At 57.9% G+C, this 18,541-nt stretch overlaps 1 protein-coding gene across 14 annotated transcripts in view; it reads left to right on the top strand.

Annotated features, from left to right (window-relative positions):
* Positions 1–18,541, top strand: part of DNM2 (dynamin 2) — an 89,053-nt gene that overhangs the window by 59,218 nt on the left and 11,294 nt on the right. For 5 of the 14 annotated variants that reach the window (XM_053898499.1, XM_053898492.1, XM_053898495.1 and 2 more), the window contains 9 exons: positions 1,186–1,321; positions 2,570–2,637; positions 3,264–3,402; positions 5,764–5,850; positions 7,481–7,551; positions 8,929–8,958; positions 11,017–11,068; positions 12,001–12,012; positions 15,525–15,638. In XM_053898499.1, coding sequence (XP_053754474.1) covers positions 1,186–1,321; positions 2,570–2,637; positions 3,264–3,402; positions 5,764–5,850; positions 7,481–7,551; positions 8,929–8,958; positions 11,017–11,068; positions 12,001–12,012; positions 15,525–15,638 — 709 coding nt within the window. Of the gene's footprint in view, positions 1–1,185; positions 1,322–2,569; positions 2,638–3,263; positions 3,403–4,635; positions 4,775–5,763; positions 5,851–7,480; positions 7,552–8,928; positions 8,959–11,016; positions 11,069–12,000; positions 12,013–15,524; positions 15,639–18,541 lie in introns of all 14 variants that reach the window. The other 9 variants (XM_053898504.1, XM_053898497.1, XM_053898500.1 and 6 more) reach the window with 6 other exon arrangements.

An 18,541-nucleotide genomic window follows, 5' to 3' on the forward strand; every position in this document is an offset into this window, starting at 1 on the left:
TGACTTCCCTGCTGCACACGCGATCACAGGGCTCATTGGCAACACTCAGAGACTTTTGTAAGGGTTGGGCCGGGTTCCCAGGGCCCATGTGTGGTATTAACATATTTCATCAACCACGTCAGTGCTTTATTTTTATTACTACTTTCTTTTTTAATGTTTATTTCTTTGTATGAGAGAGAGCATAAGCTGGGGAGGGACAGAGAGAAGGGGGGACAGAGAATCGGAAGCAGGCTCTACGCTCTCCTAGCTGTCAGCACAGAGCCCGATGCGGGCTTGAACTCACAAACCATGAGATCATGACCTGAGCCTAAATCGAGCGCTTAACCGACGCTCCCAGGTGCCCCTTATGGGAGCACTTTAAAAAAAAAAAAAACAAAACAGGGGTGCCTGGGTGGCTCAGTTGGTTGAGCCTCCGACTTCGGCTCAAGTCATGATCTTGCAGTTTGTGGGTTCAAGCCCCGTGTCGGGCTCTTGTGCTGACAGCTCGGAGCCTGAAGCCTGCTTCGGATTCTGTGTCTCCCTCTCTCTCTGCCCCTCCTCGCCTCACGCTCTGTCTCTCTCTCTTTCAAAAATAAATAAATATGTAAAAAAATTAAAACATTTTAACTTTTCTGAACTCAGAAGCTTTAGGTGAATCACTAATTGGCTGCATTCTTTCTTTTTTGTGGGGGTACCAGTGAATAGTGCTGCTTAGGATTGGTGATTCCTTGGAGTGGATAAAAAATCGAAACTCCTTGAATCCTCACAATGACCCTATGCGGAGATTTACCATGCAGATGAGGAAACTGAGGCTCGGAGGGGCAAAGCCACTTGTCCACGGAATCACAGCAGTCATTGGCAGAATCCACCTGAGTTGTGTGGAGGGGCTGCTTTTTCACTCACAGTTCTGCCTGATCAAGGCAGAAGTTGCTAAGCTGTGACCCTCCCCTCCCCCGTCCTCACTCTTGCTGTCTGCAAAACGGGAGTAATAATGCTACCCAACCCCCTCCAATTCAGTGAATGAATAATCCTAATGGGCCTGGCACATAGTGATTGCTTGCCATCGGCAGCCCTGTATCTTACTCGTTTTGTATGCATCTTGGTGCTAAAAAGTGAAAAGGAGTGTGTAAGCCACAGCTTGACCCGGAACATAATTCTGGGTCAGAACCTCCCCTCTGACGTTCAGGTTTCCTTTTTCCCGCGCAGGATGGTCCAGCAGTTTGGGGTGGACTTCGAAAAGAGGATCGAAGGCTCTGGAGACCAAGTGGACACGCTAGAACTCTCCGGGGGTGCCCGAATCAATCGCATCTTCCACGAGCGGTTTCCCTTTGAGCTGGTGAAGGTAGCACCGCTGGGCGGGGCCCTCCTGACCGGGGTCAGGCCCCCTTCTGCACAGCTTCCGGCCGGGCCTCCTCCCTCCTGCCTCCAGGCGTCTGCCTGCTGGGAGCAGAGGTGGTGGAGGGGGGGGGAGGGTGTCCCCTTCGGGCCCTCGTTTCCTCGTTTCCTGAGCAGGCAGCTTAGAGGTATCCAGCAGACCCGAATGAAAGCTCCATTTTCTCTCTCTGACAAAATCCAGCACACGTCCTTTGCAAAATACGCAGAGCACAGAGGTAAATTCTCGTAGGAAAATGGCCTCATCGTGTCGATGGGAAAAATAAGCCGGCCAGGGAGCCAGCATGTGCAGCGAGGCATGTAGATAATATTTACAGCACCCTTCCACGTGAAGGGGCGCGTCTGGATGTGTGTCTTTATGTAGACACATCTACAAAGATGCACACAAAAATGTCAGCTCTGGGCCCTGGGATTTGAGGGTTTTTTTTTGTTAATTAGCTTGAAGTTGTACCCTTTTCGCCACGAGCACATACCATTTTTGTAAAAAACAGCGAAGTTCTTTTCAATGAAAACAAAAGCTAAAGGGGGGCAAACACCCATAATCCCAGTACCCGTAGACGACATCTGTTAGCACCTGGGTGTCCGTCCTTCCCCGATTATTTCTGTGCGAGTGGGTAAGTGCCCAGCATATGCAAACACAGCACATATACTCATCCATACTTAAAAAACAAACGGATATGTCTCTACGTTTTTTTTCGTACGGTGGCCATCTTTCCACACCAGTCATGTATATTTCATGTGTTGTTAATGACACAGTAGTATCTTATCTTACGGATGTCCCATTAGACGTTGAGCCAGTCTCTCATCAATGGACATTTAGGTGGTTTTCACATTCTTCAGCAGTTACGAATAGTTCTACAAACGTCACTAATTCTTATTAATTCCTCGAGGTAGATTTCTACAACACTTAAAACTGCGTGAAAGTAGCTATGTGTTTGGAGGTCCTGACTGGTATTGCAAAGTAGCCCGTAAGAAAGTTCATGTGAATTCACGTTACCTCTGGGAGAGGGCGAGAGTGTTCATTTCAAGCCATCCTTGCTGAAATTGGGTTTTAATGTTTTGAAGAATTTTGGTCTAGTGCGATAGGCCGCCGTGTGAAAACAGACACACACAGGACACGTAATGTTCCCCAAATACGCACCTGTTGTGGGGGTGCCGCAGGCACTTGCTTGCATGTGAGTGATTTGTCTGCTCTCAGATGGAGTTCGACGAGAAGGATTTACGGCGCGAGATCAGCTACGCCATTAAGAACATCCACGGAGTCAGGCAAGTGCCGAGGGGAGAGTTGCCACGTTCCCTTCACCTCTGCGGCGCCGTCCTCCAGCCAGTTGGTCCCCCATCCCTCTGGGTGCCCTGACTGTGAGGGCTGGAGTGGGCTCCTGGGTGGTTTGTCAGTAGCTTTAGAAGTCTCTCCCCGTGGGTCTCCAAGGGCACTCGAGGGCAGGTGTGCTGTCTCGTGTGGATCTATTGTAGGCCACGGGGCCATCTGCTGCCCGTAGGTTCAGCTACACGTAGGTTCAGCTGCCCAGTCAGTTGGCATGAGCCCAGCTATGAAAGCTCACTGTAGATTTGCCCCCGGGGGTTGGGGGAGCCAGACCTGAGTCACGATTACAGGAATCCAGCATGTGTCCCCATCACAGGGCTCCCGTGAGACTCCTAGGTCCCCTCGATTATCCGACAAAAGTAGGCACTCTGGTTGTCCAGTCTTAAATCACCATGGCGTCCTCAGGACTCCCTGTGGGTTTCCAGGCAGTGGATGCAGGCGTCCAGCCCCCAGACTTGCTGTGACCTTGGCTCATTCTCGGGGACCTGGCCCATGCCTATGAAATTGCTGACCGTGCTTTGTTTCTCTCTGACTTATCTCCCCTGCCCCCGGGTACGGATGGTTTTAGGACCGGGCTCTTCACCCCGGACTTGGCATTCGAGGCCATTGTGAAAAAGCAGGTCGTCAAGCTGAAAGAGCCCTGTCTGAAATGTGTCGACCTGGTTATCCAGGAGCTAATCAATACAGTTAGGCAGTGTACCAGTAAGGTATCGGGCCCTCGGCAGGGTGACTCCTGGCCTTGTGGACGCGGGGGTATGGGGGTTTGGTATCAGGCTCCCAGTGCTGCTCCAGCCTTTGCCCCGCTGGTGCCCTTTCCCCCCAGATTGCCTTAGTTTCCAAGAATGTGGCCTCTTCCCAGGGGCTGGGGCGGGGGCGTGTTGGCCTGGGCGCAGCGTGTGTGTGGGGGGGCGGGGTGCGCCAGGCCTCCAGAACTGGCCAGACTGGTGGGCAGGGCTCCCTGGGACCCTGATATCAAGCCTAGCATGTGTCTGATGGAATTGGGGGTTTCATTGGGCTGTCGCTTTGCTGCCTTCTGGGAAGCAGAGAGGGACCCCGTGTCAGCTGTTGGAGGCCAGGCTCCCTGAACGAACCTCCCTGGCTGTCACCCTTTCTTGACAAACGCCTGGCACCCTCGGGCTTTCCTGGAGCCAGCCACTTCTCTGTCCCCAAGGCACCAAGAAAGGCCCGAATGCTAACAGCGTAACGAACACTCGGGTGCCCAGCTTGGCTCCTAACTGCCTCCACCAAGTACCCCTGGCTTCCTCCAGGAACAGAGCTGCCCCCCCCCCCCCCCCCCCCCAGGCAGCATGTCCTCTGAGCCGCTAGGTCACAGGCACCGTGTGCCAGTGTTCACGGGCTGCTGTCTCCACCTGGCAGGACGCGCTGGGCTCCCCCACAGGCCTGGTTCCCAGGGCAGCACGCTTTGGCCAGGCAGCTGAAGTGCTTCCCAGTGGGCGGTTCGTGCTTGCACGTCCACGGTGGCCGTAGAGCTCTGGGTCGGTCTTCCAAGGCAGGGAAACTCTGCTTGAGCCTTCTGTCTCGGTCTGGAAAAGCCCACATTTGCTTCTTAAGCTTCTTCGATTAGAAAAGGGAGAGAGAGAGAGAAAAACCTAGACGGGGTAGAGATGATCATCCAAGATCGCATTGTCACAGGTGTGGAAATTCAAGGCCTCCACATTCCCTCGGCTGTCTGAACCGTGACACTGACCCCTAGCGCTTCCGTAATGAAAGCCCAGAGCAAGCCCCAGCCTCTCCTCCGACCCAGGACTCCTCTTTGATCCGAAGCAGCTTCCGGGGCAAATGCGGGCACAGCCTCCTACTTGCATGTTACTAACCAGCTGACTCTCCTCTCTTCTCTTTCTCTGTCCCCCATCCCGCGTGTGTGGCCTGCACTGTCCCTGGGTGTCTTTCTACCTCGTCCCACCCTCCGCATGACCCAGGACGGGGCTCTTCACCCCCGACATGGCCTTTGAAGCCATTGTGAAAAAACAGATTGTAAAACTCAAAGAGCCGAGTTTGAAGTGTGTTGATCTCGTGGTCTCAGAACTGGCCACGGTCATTAAAAAGTGTGCCGAGAAGGTAACCGAAGGTTTCGTTGTTATCACCTGCGCATTCGTCCCGCATCTTCTCCCCCTACCCATGTTAGTCTTCACCCACGCATCTGGAAACTCTACCTCAGCAGGAACCCCCTTCTGTGGGCCCCTTGTCGCCCCGCGACGCCTCAACTTTGCGTGGCAGACGAACGGGAGGGAGTTGGGAACGCACACCTGGTCCACACTCCCAGTTTGGGCTCGGACGGGGATGGGAGGCCGGTGGTGTAGCCAGGTGCAGGCGGTGGGGACCGGCAGGAGTGCCTGTTCCTGGACCCCGTAGAGAAGGGCGGGTGGGGGTGGGGGGGCAGGTCTCCAAACTGTCGCCGCAGGTGAAATGCTATCAGCGCGCAGACCTGCGTGTTCGTCACGTCACAGGGCGTTTGAGAGGCTTTCCACTAGTGATTTTGAGCACCCGCTCAGTTTTCCCCACCATGTGGACTTCACCCAAACCTCAGAAGGTGGGCTTCTCTGTGCCTTTGGTTTGGTTATGATCGGGGAATGGTTTTCGGCAAGGGGGTCCCTCTGAGGTAGATGGCCCAGATGGCGCCCCCATCCGCCTGGAACAGGCGCTACTCACTCACGAGCTGGGCGAGAGGTCCCGCCTCACCGGCCTGGTGGCCCTAATTATTATGCTCAGGGTCCTCGCCCTCAGTGCTGGGCGGAGGGGGCCACCATCGCTGCAGGGCAGCGGACACACACAGCGCCCACTTTCTCTGCCACTTTCCATCTTGGAATCCATTCTCAAAAAGCACCTCTGCTCGTGCGTGGGCACCCTGTCACTCTCTCTGGCACACCGTTCCCCCACCGTCCCTTTCTTGTCTCCCAGCTGGAGCAGCTAGGAGACAGGAGTGGAGTGGGGACTCGGTGGGCCCACCCCTTGTCACTTCCCCTCCCCCACGTTCTCTGTGTGGTCGTGTCGCTTCCTGTGCCACGAGGACACAGCCAATGCCACCACTCTGCTCCCCCGCCCCCCAGCTCAGCTCCTACCCCCGCTTGCGAGAAGAGACGGAGCGAATCGTCACCACGTACATCCGGGAACGGGAGGGGAGAACCAAGGACCAGGTATTGGCTTTTTGTTTTACCTTTCAGGTGTCATTTATTTGCATAAATCTTTTTTTTTTTTTTTAATTAAAAAAAGTTTATGTGCTTAAATCTTGAGCATACATTTCTTTGAGTAATGACAAATGCATAAAAGAAGGTAACCCCCCCTCCCCCACCGCCCCCTCAGCGAGATGCAGAACCATTCTGTGGCCCTCAAAATTCCCCGCCTTTACCCCTCCGCAGCCCGCCGGTCCCGGCAACCACCCGTCTGCTCCCTGTTCCCCAAGTTTTGCCTTTTCCAGAATGTCACTTGAGTGGACTCCCGTCGTATGTAGCCCCTTGAGTCTGCCCTCCTTCACTCCGCATAGCACGTTCAGGATTCATCCCTGTCATTTGCGGTGTTTTGCAGAGTTTGTTGCCGGTGATCACCGCATAGGGTTCCCTCGTGCGTGTGGACCACAACTTGTTTCATCCACTCGCGCTCCCGATGATGCGTGGGTGCTTTTTATGTTCCGACGTTTTCTCGTGAAGACCGAGCGCACACGAGGACAGAGAGCGGGACAGGTCCCCGCACCTGCCGTGTGCCGAGTGAGCCCAAAGCCGGCTGCACGTGGCTGCATCCGGTCCCGTCCCTTCCCCCCAGGTGTCCACTGGGGTCTCTGGGCAGGTGTTTGTTCAGACCAGAACCAGCACAAGCCTCCGCCTTGTATTTGGTTGCGATACCGCCGTGTTTCGCGCATCAGTGGAGCAGAAGCTGGCTCCCGTGCAGCTTCCGTAGCCCTGAAGTTGTATCAGAAGCTTCAAAGATTCCCTTTAATTTTGTTGTTGTTTTCAAGAACGTTGCTGTCCTTTTCATACACGCCATGGCGCCTGGTTGCCCCACCACCAGCACTTCTGGGCTCCATCCCAAGGCTCTGGCCGATGGGGCGCAGGCCTTATAAAACCAGCAACAATGGCTCCCGTGGACAGAGCACCCCAGCATTTTCCAGCACCCCCACAAAGTCCAAGTGCCTGGCGTGTTTGATGCTGGAGGGCTCAGAGGCACAGTGAAACGCCAGGAAAGGGCAGGGTATTATGTGAAGGCCTGTCCCTTATCTGAGATCACACCCTGACTGGCTCCTGCGGTCCTGTGTTTTTGGGTTCCATTCTAACGCCCTTGCCTGGCCACATTATCTTCGCTGTTTGAATGCAGCACTTACCACACTCCAGGCCCTACTCTAAACACGTCACATATTGGGAATTATTTAACCCTACACAGCTGGACCTCTTGTTCCTTTCCACCTTCCACCGTCCCGTAACGTGAGGGCAAGGGTCACAAAGTCAGGCGGTGGCCTGGCAAGACTGCAGCCCAGGTGGTCAGCCTAGGCCGCGCCTGCAGCCACCGCTGCACAACGAGCTGCCTCCCCCTGCTCTGTTGGCCCCGTCTTTCTTCCTTGTGAGGCCCTGAAGTTTCAGTTACCCGTGCCCCTCTTCCCTCTACAGATTTACCCCAAGGTTTGTTTGTGTTGGAAGGATACGCGTGGTCCCAGGTCTTGGGCCTGGGAAGCCGTAGGGTTCCAGCTCCCCCTGCTGGCGGGTTGGGGAAGTGCTCTGGCCACTGCCGTCCCCGCCAACCTCCGCTCTGTACTCACAGTTCCCCTCCTTCTTCCAGATTCTTCTTCTGATCGACATCGAGCAGTCCTACATCAACACGAACCACGAGGACTTTATCGGATTTGCCAAGTATGTACTTTTCAGGACAGCAGCCGGTGGGTGGCACCAATGCCCGCCCTCAGAGCCAGGCCCCGAGGGAGGTGGTTGAGTTGGCTTCCCTCAGCAGACTGGGGCAAGAGGGTCTTTCTGTCAGGGTCTGGGGGGTGAAGCGTAGAGCCATCTGAGAGTATCTGGGAGCTTTCCGGGGTTAATAGCAGCGTCCATCCTCATTGTCCTCAACACGCTTCCTATGGGGCAGACCTGTGGTCAGCCGCTTCGGGAAAGGGTGAGGCTGGCGGCATTCAGTGCTCTCCTTCCTACGTGACTTCTCAGAACCTTCATAAACTGGGCGGCTTTCTCCAGACTCCCCCATCTGCACTCGGCCCTCTCGCAGAACATCTCACAGGCTCCGGGGGCTGCTCGTTGGGAAGCGTGCTGTCCAGTCTAGGCTCTCCGTGGCTCCCATCCATACACCATGGATTCAAAATCAAACCCTTCCATGGCACGTGGATAAGGAAGGTGCCAGAGCAGGGGCCTCTGATTTCAGCAGGGCCTAGATGTAAATGCTGGGGGCCTCAGGCATCGTGCACTGACTCCGTCAGCCCCTGGGTCCACCCTCAGCGAACTTGGGCGTCACATGGATTGTTCTGATGGCCTCCTGAAGGTCTTCTTGCCTGAGCCCAACAGAAGAATCGGTAGCCAGCTTCCTTGCATTCACTTAGCAAGTATTCCTGGTGTGCGTTCTCTGTGCCAAGCACAGACCCAGGTCCCCACCCTCAAAGGAAGGTCCCGTGCCAGAGACAGACACGCAGCCAACCCCTTAAGACCCAGGGTAATCACTGCTGGGGTCAGGGCTGCGTGAGGCTTGTGTTGAGTCCAAGGGGCAGCCTTCCGGCCTGGCCTTGGAGTCGCAGGGAAGCTTCCTTGTGGAGCAGGGCCTGTTAGAACCGAGTCTTGGGCTAGCAGGCTGTGCAAAAGGATCTTTATCTCAGGGGTCTCTGTGCTGGACCTAGCACTTGTGGGTAGGACATCTATCATTGCACTCAACAGAGTCGGTCAGCTGTTCTTTGCTGGGCACGTGGTAGGTGAGTGGAAGGAAGGAAGGAAGGAAGGCGGGCATGATCAGAAGCCGTCCTTGACACCCAGACGAGCCAAGGGCCCTACTTGGGCTGCCCCTGCTATGGGAGGACTGAGGGGCCCTGACCTCCTGCGCCTCTTCCCCCAGCAGCCAGGTGTATGTGGGCGGAAAACGCTGGTCCCCCTCTTTGGTTTGCTGCTGTTTGTGCCTCACCTTGATGTCTCTGCTTCTCACACTTCATCCACAGTTCCTTCTCACAATCTCTCCTGTTTTTCCTTTGACCACTCCACTCTTTCCTCTGGACTCCTGGGCCTTCCCACTTCCCCCAGCTGTTATTATACTGAGCAGCTGGTGACCGGGTGGGTATTGCCTGCTGTGTGCCTTTTTCCTGCTGTGTGAACGGGGTCGCCCTGGCTGGGGGTGGGGCCCAGGGCCCCAGCCTTGGAGGGTGGACGTCGAGGGGGCCCGCTGGACAGCCGTGGAGCGCTGTCTCAGAGCTGGGCCCAGGGCAGGGCCCTTGGAGTAGGAGGGTGAACGAGCCGGACTTGGGCCTCGCCCTTTCACAGCCCACAGGCTGGACACGTGTTTTTACCGAGCACGTTGTCGCGTGAAAGACCAGAGTTGGAAAGGAGAGTAGGTGAGGGGCTGTAGGAAGGAGGAGCGAGGGACGTGGCCTGGAGAGACCTTCCCGAGGAAGTCACGACAGCCAGGTGGCAGACAGGCAGAAGACCTAGACGGTGTCGGGACAGGGAAGGGAGGGAAGGGAGACCCAAGACACAGGAACACGGGGAGAGCAAGGCAGGGTGGAGGTGAGAGGCCAGGCCCCACTGCCAGGAGGAGCCCTGCAGGCTGAGGGGAGGACTTTGGACTCCTCCCGCTCCCCCTCATCCACCTGAAAGCAAGAAATGTCTGATTGGGAGCCGGCAAGGGAAAGGGGCACCTACAGGGGCTTCCGGGTGAGGGCGGGAGCCAGGAAGCCCCAAGCAGCACATCTGGGGCCTCGCTGGCACCCAGCCATCACTGTGCGGGGCTTAATCGGTCCTGTCTCCCGCAGACACTGTTGACCGAACTCCTTCCTGGGCTAGATGTTGTCGGCTGCTTTCTCACTGCCCTCTAAATATGAAACCCAGGCCCAGAGAAAAAGCTTTGTAAAAAACTCATTGAATGCTAGGGAAATTGTTGGACAAGTTCTTCCTCCGTTCTTTTATTTTTTTTTTATTTTTTATTCACTTATTCTGAGAGGGACAGAGACAGTGTGAGTGGAGGAGAGGCAGAGAGAGGGAGAGAGAGAGAACCCCAAGCAGGCTCCGCACTGTCAGTACAGAGCCCATTGTGGGGCCCGAACCCATGAAACCGTGAGATCGTGACCTGAGCCAAAACCGAGAGTTGGACGCTCAACTGACTGAGCCAGCCAGGTGCCCCAGTTCTTTCTCCATTCTTACTCTTCCAACCTTTGCCTGTCTAGGAACGGAAGCCTATTTCCTTAACTCTCTCTCTTACTCTCTCTCTCTCTTTTATCCAACAGCCAGCTTGAACTTTCAGGTACAGCCCCAGAGGCAGCCAGTAAAGGAGTGTAACAAGATGGTTAGCCTTGTCATATTCTGAAAGTTCCTAAAACAATGCGTATTCCTAAAGGAATGTCTGATTCCTCAAGCAATACGATAAGAAAAGAAAGTAGGATGCCTAAGGAATAGGTATCAGTTGTTTGCAGACGGGTGGTGCTGTGATTGTCTCAGTGGAAAATAGGATGAACAGGGGAGCTGAGTGGGTGCCCACGTGCAACACGCGTGGCCTTCATCCGCGTGGCACAAACTAGCCAGGAAACAGGGTAGCTAAAGAAGAAAAAAGATCAGGGACTGGAGGCAAATGAAGGACTTTATAGAAACCCTCTGGTGACCTTACCTCTCCTCTGCATTTGGGTCGGAAACCATCCAGAATGTTTTCACGGTGAGCAGCCGTCCCCTGTCCTGATCTCCCAGGGTGGCCGGCTCTGTGGTCCGAGCTACTGAAGACTTGGTGCCGGGATCAGGGATGGGCAGAGAGAGTGGGAAGGAGCCGCAGTTTGCGCCCCAAACAGCCTGGTTCTCAGGTTACTCTGCAGCCACCATGGCTGCCTCCCAGCCACCTGGGAGTCCAGCTTCTCGGGCCCCGCCTTGGAGGCTCTGGGGCCACTGACCCCTGGAAATAGCTGGTGCCCTTGGAGGTGGCTGAGGTCAGGACCTCGAAGCCTCAGTTTGACTGAATACCTCTTCTCGTTGCATGAGCCCGAGCTCTTTCCCTTGGGTAGCCCTTTGTGTGGAAGGCGCTCCTCTCTGCCTCTGCCCTGAGCTGGCCACTTGGCCCCCACAAGGGAGAGAACCTCACCTCATCCTTCCCAGCGTGTCGCCACACGAGTCCTCTCTCTGCTTCGTTTTCAGCGCCCAGCAGAGGAGTACACAGCTGAACAAGAAGAGAGCCATCCCCAACCAGGTAGCCCGCCCCTCCACAGCCCACAGCTCTAGCCTTGGGGGCGGATGGGACTTAGGGACCGCCGAGCCCAGTGACGGTACCTGGCTCGTGACACGTCCCGCCAGACCCCTTACCCCCACTCCCAGCCTCTTGAGTCTGTTCAGGTTTTGGTGTTTCAGGAAACCTGTCTTTGAACTAAAGCTCTGGCCCAGGCTGTGGGGGCACATTTGCACACCCAGAAGGCCCTGTCTGACATCCAAGGCCACGGTTAGAACTTGACCCCCAAGAGAGGGGCATGGGTGTCTGCAGCCGAATTGGGTTCCCAGCCCTAGCCCCAGGAGACTCGGAATCTGGGGGGGGCGGGGGGGCGGGAGGGCCGCGTGGTGGTCAGCGGTTCTGGGGAGCCTGAGGGTCCTGTGTGCCCCATTCCTGGAGAAACCCAGAGCCACATGAAGCGTTCTCTACCTCAATGTCATGCCCCAGCCAGAGGCCTTGTGAAATATGAACAGCTTCATATATGCCAGTGTTAGGTGCCTTTTTTTTTTTTTTCTTTAAGAAAAACACATCATCCCTGCAGAGCTCACCCCACTTCTCCATATTAGACAGGGGTGGGAGCGGGGACGGGGGTGGGGGCTCTGCTATCTTGCACGATTATAGAGCCCTCTGGAAAAGAAGGATGTAACCACTGCATGATTTTTTTGCGCTTGCCATAGGTAATACATATGTTGTTGCTTTTTTGTTTCGGGAGATGATAATGAATTAAATATTAACACCATGAATATAATTAATAGCATGTAATTTTTTTTCTTTTGCTGTTTTTTCCCTTGCTCTTCTCTCCTCCCATTTTTGTGCTTTTCCTGCTTTTTCTCTGTCCCCTCATGTCCCTTACGTTTTCTTTCCCTCTGCCGGCTCTTCTTTGATTTACCCACAATCCTAACTTTGCATTTTCAAAGGGGGAGATCTTGGTAAGTACCCACTTAGTGTGGTAGCAAACATTAGAGAACCTAAGAGTGGTGGAGACCCCCGCCGCCCCGTAAATGTCCCTTTCCCCCCAAATAACAGAACAACTAAAAATCGAGCTAACCTAAAAACCCCCTGCCGTGGCCAACACCCGCTGGACTCCGTGTTGCCCTGGGCATAAGCTGACTCACACGGACACTAACCTGACCACCACCCTTGTGGGAGGCCCAGCCCGCCCGCCAGCCCATTTCTGACACATGTAGCTAGTTCCTATAGGTCAGGGATGGCAAATACTCAGCTAACACCCCATGCTTCCCTCCCCTCACATCCCTGGCCAGGGGAGATTTTGCTTAAGCCCTGCTGGAACTGGTTCTTGCCCCTGCCGCCACTGGCCTCACCATGCCGAAATGTTCTCTTCCTGCACTCCGGGCAGACATTACTAATCGATCCGGCGCTCTTTCCTTTGTGCCCCTCCCTGGCCGTGTGCAGGCATGGCTAATCGATCCTGGCGTACTCTCCTGAGCAGGCCACTACTCCCCTTCCTGTGGCAGATGTGACTTGACTGGTCAAAGAATTTTTTTCCCCCATGTGATAGCTTTGCACGTGACACCCCTCCTACACCCACGAGAGGCGTGACTGGCTGATCAGGGAACTCTCTCCTGGATGCTGCCACTATTGTTCCCTGCCCGTGGCAGGATATGATGATTGGTTAGACTGTTCCATGCCACTTGCTCCCTTCCCTTAGCGTTTGCCTGCGGCAGGCATCACTCCTTTCCCGCCGCGCCCAGGGTTCTCACTTTGAATACTCACCACCTCCCCCTCCAAACAGTCCAGGGGCCCGCTTCTCCTCACACCCCAAGAGGTTTAGTTGTTCTCTTCCTGCCAGATTCCACATCCCCAGCACCAAAGGCCAGCCGCGCCCCGGCTGCGGGCCCCTGGGTCTCCCGGCCACGGTTCCCATTCCTGCCCCAGGCGACTCAGGCCAAGGACCCTGACCCGGGAGGAGGCTGACCCACCCTGCCGGCGGGCCCCAGCTTGCTGCTTCCTGCTGCTGCCCGTGCTGCCCCCGGTGGCCCTTCCTCCCACCCCTGGCGTGTGTGCGTGCCTGTCCCTGTGCACCCCGGCGCGTGGGAGCCTGCCTGCCTCTTCTGTCCCTCCACCCCCCTCCTTCTAAGCCAGGCCCCTGGGGCACAAATTTGGCTTCTAGATGAAGAAGGCCAGCCACTCCTTCTCCTGTAGACTCAGCACATGTGTCTGCCGCCCACAGCTTGCGCCTCCCCAGGGTGGGATTTCATCTCTGACCCTACATGGCTCCCACGCGGACAGCTCTCTGGGCAGCTCGAGGGGAAGGGGACCTTGGAGGCTTCTCCAGGCCTACTCAGATGGGCCATTCCCGGCACGGCATCTGCCCTGTGGCCACATGCCCCACAGCATGGCCAGGGCCCCGTTTGCCAGCTCTGACTGCTACTAACTGAGGGTGCAGGCAGGTGAGCCAGGCCAAGGAGGGGGTAGGTGGGGGGCATATCTGCCCCCTTGGGAACTGGGCTGGGCCCCGGGGTGGAGAGGCCTCACCACATGAAGACTTGTCTTCCGGGGAGCACTGACCGCCTACGTTCTCCACCTCCTTCCTGCTTCTCTTCCCCTGGTTGTCGGTGACTGAAGTGTAGAAATGCCTACTCTGCCTGGCCTGGGCTAGGACGAGGCAGGCTCTACCCTGGCCCCTGGGCTGGGGAAGGAAGGAGTGGGTATGAACACAGAGACCCACACAGCTCTGGGACAGGGGGTGTGGTTGCTGGAGCCAGGGACTCCTTCCTGGGCCATATGCAGGATGGCCTTGAGCCGGAGTCTGAAGACCAGCCTTGCCCCAGCGTGACCAGAGCTCCCACTTTGCCTGGGACTGGGGGCATTCCCAGGACTCCAGGTTTTCAGTGCTAAACCAGGGCACCCTGGGAGGATACCATGACCTTACTGGGGCCAGCGGTCTCTGCCCCCTTGCCCACCAGGCAGCCATGGTTGGGCGGGTGCCAGCAGTCTCTGCTCACTCCCTGGTGGCCACAGGTCTCCAGGTGCTGTCTCGTCATCACCAGGAAGCCCTAACAAGGGCCGCCAGGTGGCATTCCATGCTGTCCCCAGCCTGGGCGAGGGCTTCTGTGTAGTGCAGAGGTCCCTGGGTGTGCTCTGGCCGCCTCCACCCTCATGGCCCATGAGGCTCAGAGCCTAATTCCAGCCATAGGAAGCAGGTGGCCCTGTTAAGATTTGACAGGCCTGGGGGCAGGTCAGAGTGGGAGGAGAAAGCCCCTCCTGAGACCTACCCCTTAGGAAGACACGTGAGCCCCAGGGTCATCCCTCAAGCCCCATCCCGAGGCGGGTGGGGAGGTGGGGACTCGACACCAGCCCATCCCAGCTGTCCTTGGCCGCATCTCCGCATAGCTTGGCCCAGTCTGTTGCTGCCTGGGCCCCAGGTGGCCCTGCCTGTGCCTCCATGTGCTTCCCGCTGCCCGGGGGTCCCCAGACCAGAGTGATGGGTAGCTCTGGCCCACACATGCCTCCATGACCCAGGGAACACAGGACCGTGGCCCCTCAGGCTGCCTACATGCAGCTGTCAGATGAGTCCTCTGTGTAGACCTGGCCGGACTCTGCCTCCTACTCAGATGACAGCTGCAGGCAGACGAGCCCCGGCCAGGGGATCTTCCAGGCCAGAGCCTCAGCGCGTCAGAGAAGAGTGGGACTTCCGGGTTTGAGGCCAGTGAGGGGCATGATCCCCGGCGGGTGCCCCAAGCTCAAACCTTTGGCCCCAGCCCTCTGGGCGGAAGCATCCCTTCTTCCTGTACTCTGGAAAGAGCCTGTGGGGAAGGGAGCCCCAGGACAGAGGCCGGCCGCCGTCCCCGTCCAGAGCAGGTCCCATTGCCCACCAAGTGTCCACCAGAGTAAGCTGGGCAGGTGACCAACAGCGCGGGCAGCAGAGTTGACACTGTGGGTTACGCTTCTGCCGGTCAGCCGCAAAAGGAGGGAGAGGAAGAACCACTCCCGTTTCGTGGCAATTTCGCCAGCCTTCCGCTAACAGCCATCTTCCAGAGGGTGTGAGGGCGTCCCTGGCACTTGGTCCCGCAAGTGTGATTCCTCCGATGTCACGTCCCATGTGACACACTCCCATACAAGCCCGGGAACTGTCCCAGGCCCCTTGTAGCCGGGCACACCTTTTCTTGCCTGTGCTGACTCGACCCCGCGTGCAGGGGGTCTCCCGGGGGCCCGGTTCCCTGCCCCCTCCACCCCCACCCCCAAGCCTTGTGAGTGAGTGTGCGTGCCCCGTGTCTGTCTGCCTGGGCATCCCGTGTTGGTTTGCAGTGGGAAATGCTTGGGGGCAAGGTGGAGTTGGGTTGCCTGGCCTAGGGCTGGAGGCATCTCTGCTGTGTGGTCCGTCTTCCTTACTGGGGACGAGGGCCCTGGGCCCTGCACGGGGGTGGGCTGGGCCGGGCGGCAGGCGTTGTCCCCCTCTGAGCAGCACCCTCCCCCCCAGGTGATCCGCAGGGGCTGGTTGACCATCAACAACATCAGTCTGATGAAGGGCGGCTCCAAGGAGTATTGGTTTGTGCTGACGGCCGAGTCTCTGTCCTGGTACAAGGATGAGGAGGTGAGTGGCTGGGGGTGGGTGGGTAGGGCGGTGGGACTAGAGTGGGTGGATGCTTGCCCGTTCATTCGAGAAAGGCTCCCCAAGCTCCTCCCTGAGGATGGTAATGGCCAAGACTGGGGCGGGGCTGGGGGGGGGGGGCGGTGCATACTAGGCACCAGGTTGCGTATCCCAGCCCCACATGACCCTCTAGGGGTCCAGCCTGATAGCGGCTCCACTTCAGGAGGAAAGGGAGATGGAGAAGGGAGCCCTTGGCAGGCTAGAAACCGACCCCAGCCTCCAGAGTCACAGGGAGGCATCCCTGGCTCTCAGAGGGGGCACGGTCTGAGGTCAGGGACTCAGGCTCCCGGCCAGGTTGCTGAGGTGCTGGGGGCCCAACGTCTACAAGGGGCTCAGCCAGGCGCCTCGTTTCCCTATCTACGAAGTGGGATAGAATGGCCCCTGTGACGTGCTTAGCTATAGTGTCTGTCTAGAACATTCCCTATGTACTTGTCCTGATCCAAAGGGCCTGGGGAGGCCTCTGGGAATGGCACCAGGAACGCAAACCCCAGGGCTGTTTGCTGCCTTGTACCGTGGTCTCCGGGAACCCGCAGGCAAGCCCTGTGAGCGATTGCGCCCCCAGCCCAGTGGGCCGCCTCTCGGGCAGCACTGCCGTCTGGGTCCCTTCTCCGCCTCGGCACTGGCCTGTCTTCCCGGCCCGAGCGGCCCATGTCTTTGCTTAGTTCTCTTAACAACGTGGCCACGGCCTAGTGGCCCGGGAATGGCGCTGCTCCAGTGTGACTGCCTGTTGCTGCTCTGTCGTGGGCGGGATCGGCTTCTGAGGGTCACCGGTGGGGGACACTGTGTTGCTTTCATTTTCCTGGGTTGCCCCATGAGAGGCCCACCAGCCCTCCCTGTTGGCCAGGGCGGCGTTAGGCGTCTGTGACAGAGGCCCAAATGAAGGCACTTACGGAGACGGCAGTCTGTGTCTTGCCCGTGTCCTGGGGAGCTTGGCAGGCCTGTGCCGGGAGGCTGTCCCGAGCCCGAGCTCCGCCTTCCCCATTTTGCCACCTTAACGTGTGACTCCCCTGCCGTGGTCCCATATCCCCCCTGCCCATCCCAGTATGGTCTGTAGCAGCCTGAAGAAGGGAAGAAGGGCCTGCGGAGGAAGGTACCTGCATTGCTCTGCTCGTGCCCCTGACCATCTGGTCACATGGCCACCGTGTGTCCTAGTCACCTGGGATGGCGCAGCTCTTGTTTGTGAAGTCCCTGCCCTGTGCCAGGCTCACTGGCTTGGGGAGCCCACCGTGGCCACAGTTTCCTCAGAAAATCCTTATGCTCCATTTGTTCTTAAGGAATCGGGCTCCAAGCAGTGACTCGCCCTGTGTCACAGAGTGGGGAAGGGTCCCTGTGTTGTGGGTATAGGGCGTGTGCTCCCTGTCCCGAGAGACACCTCAGCCCTGGCCTGGACCACTCTCTCGTGGCCCGGGCTGGAGACGGTTCCTCCGAGGGAGGGTGTTTAGGGGTGAAATGTCATTGTTCCCACTCATTCTGGAACCTTCCAAGAGCATCAGGAACCCCGCGCCCCCTGAAGGACCCTGTCTGGTGGCTGTTTCTAAGCCGGGAGAGGGCGTGGCCAGGACCACAGAGCCTCTCGGAGGGTGAGGTCAGGCGTTTCTTAAGGAACCCTCGAGCCAGATCAGCTTCTCAAAATGGCCGGGGTGAGGGGGTGGGGATGACGCTTTTGCATTTTCTCCCTCCTTCCGCCCCCACAGTCTGAAAGCCGGTCTGCTGAGGCTTTCACCAGGCCAGCTGAGGGCCGGTCTCCACCTTGGGCCCGGCCATCTCCGCCCAGGGTGGGAGTGCCAGGCTTTGTGACGGCCTTGGGCGGTGGTAGGGGGACTTGGGGCCCGAACCCCCTCCTGGCGGTTCACTGCAAGTCCGGTTTTAAGAGCTCCTTTTCTTTAGTGGAGAAGGGGTCCCTCGTTTTCCCTTCATGTGGGGGTTGAAAGCAGCAGCCCCGGACCCTCCCGCCGGCCCAGACCCAGGGCAGGGGAGGCTTCGGGACGGGAGGAGGGTGGATCGCCCGCCGACGGTAAGGAGAACCGTCAGGCCCGTGAAAGGGGCCCTGTGTGCGCTGCAGACACAAAGCAGAATGAGGTCGGGAGGGGCGGGACCCTCGGAACCCCACACGTGGCAGCCGCCACCCCCCACCCCCACCCCCCCAGCTCAGGGACCTTCTCAGAGAGGCGAACCATATTTCTTTATTTTAAAAAAATAACCCAAGAGGAAGCAGTTACAGAGTGGGGTGGGACTAGGGGGACCGTTCAGCCAGAGCCCCTACCCCCGCGGCTGGCGGCGGCTCCCTCTGCTTTTCCCTGGCACCTCGTCTCCCACCCAGGCCCTCCTTGACTCCCCAGGCTTCGGTGCACGTCTCTCCATCCCGGTGGAGAGCAGGGCGGTGGGCGATGACACTCACCTCCGGGTCCGCCTCGCCGCGGAGGGGGCGGAAGTTCAGGGGTGGCCGTCCCGACGCGCCGCTTGCCCGAGCCCAGCCTAACCAATGTGCAGACTACTGTACACATTCAGAACCCCCTGAACAGGTAGTCTGAACACTGGGTGGGCGGGGCCGGCTGTCCGTCCTGCAGGCCCCCTGGCGGGGGAGGGGGGGGGGGACAAGGAGGGTCACTGCGCCCCGGCCCCTTGGAGCGGGCGGGGAGGCCGGTGCCTGCGCCGATGCGCTTCTCTCGTCTGACGTGGCACGGCTGGGGCCGGCTCGCATCTGGAGAAAGTTGTGGGTTTGCAGGAAATCCTAAGGAGGGGGCTGGGGAGCGGGTGGGCGTGGGCGGGAGGGAGGGTTTGGGTCCGCGGCCTCTGTGTGCAGGCAGAGGGCTCTTTGGGGGGCGGGTGGGGGCGGGGTGCGCACA

This window comes from Panthera pardus, unplaced genomic scaffold, assembly GCF_024362965.1.
Source record: "Panthera pardus isolate Hobbes unplaced genomic scaffold, ASM2436296v1 HiC_scaffold_8, whole genome shotgun sequence".
NCBI lineage: Eukaryota > Metazoa > Chordata > Mammalia > Carnivora > Felidae > Panthera > Panthera pardus.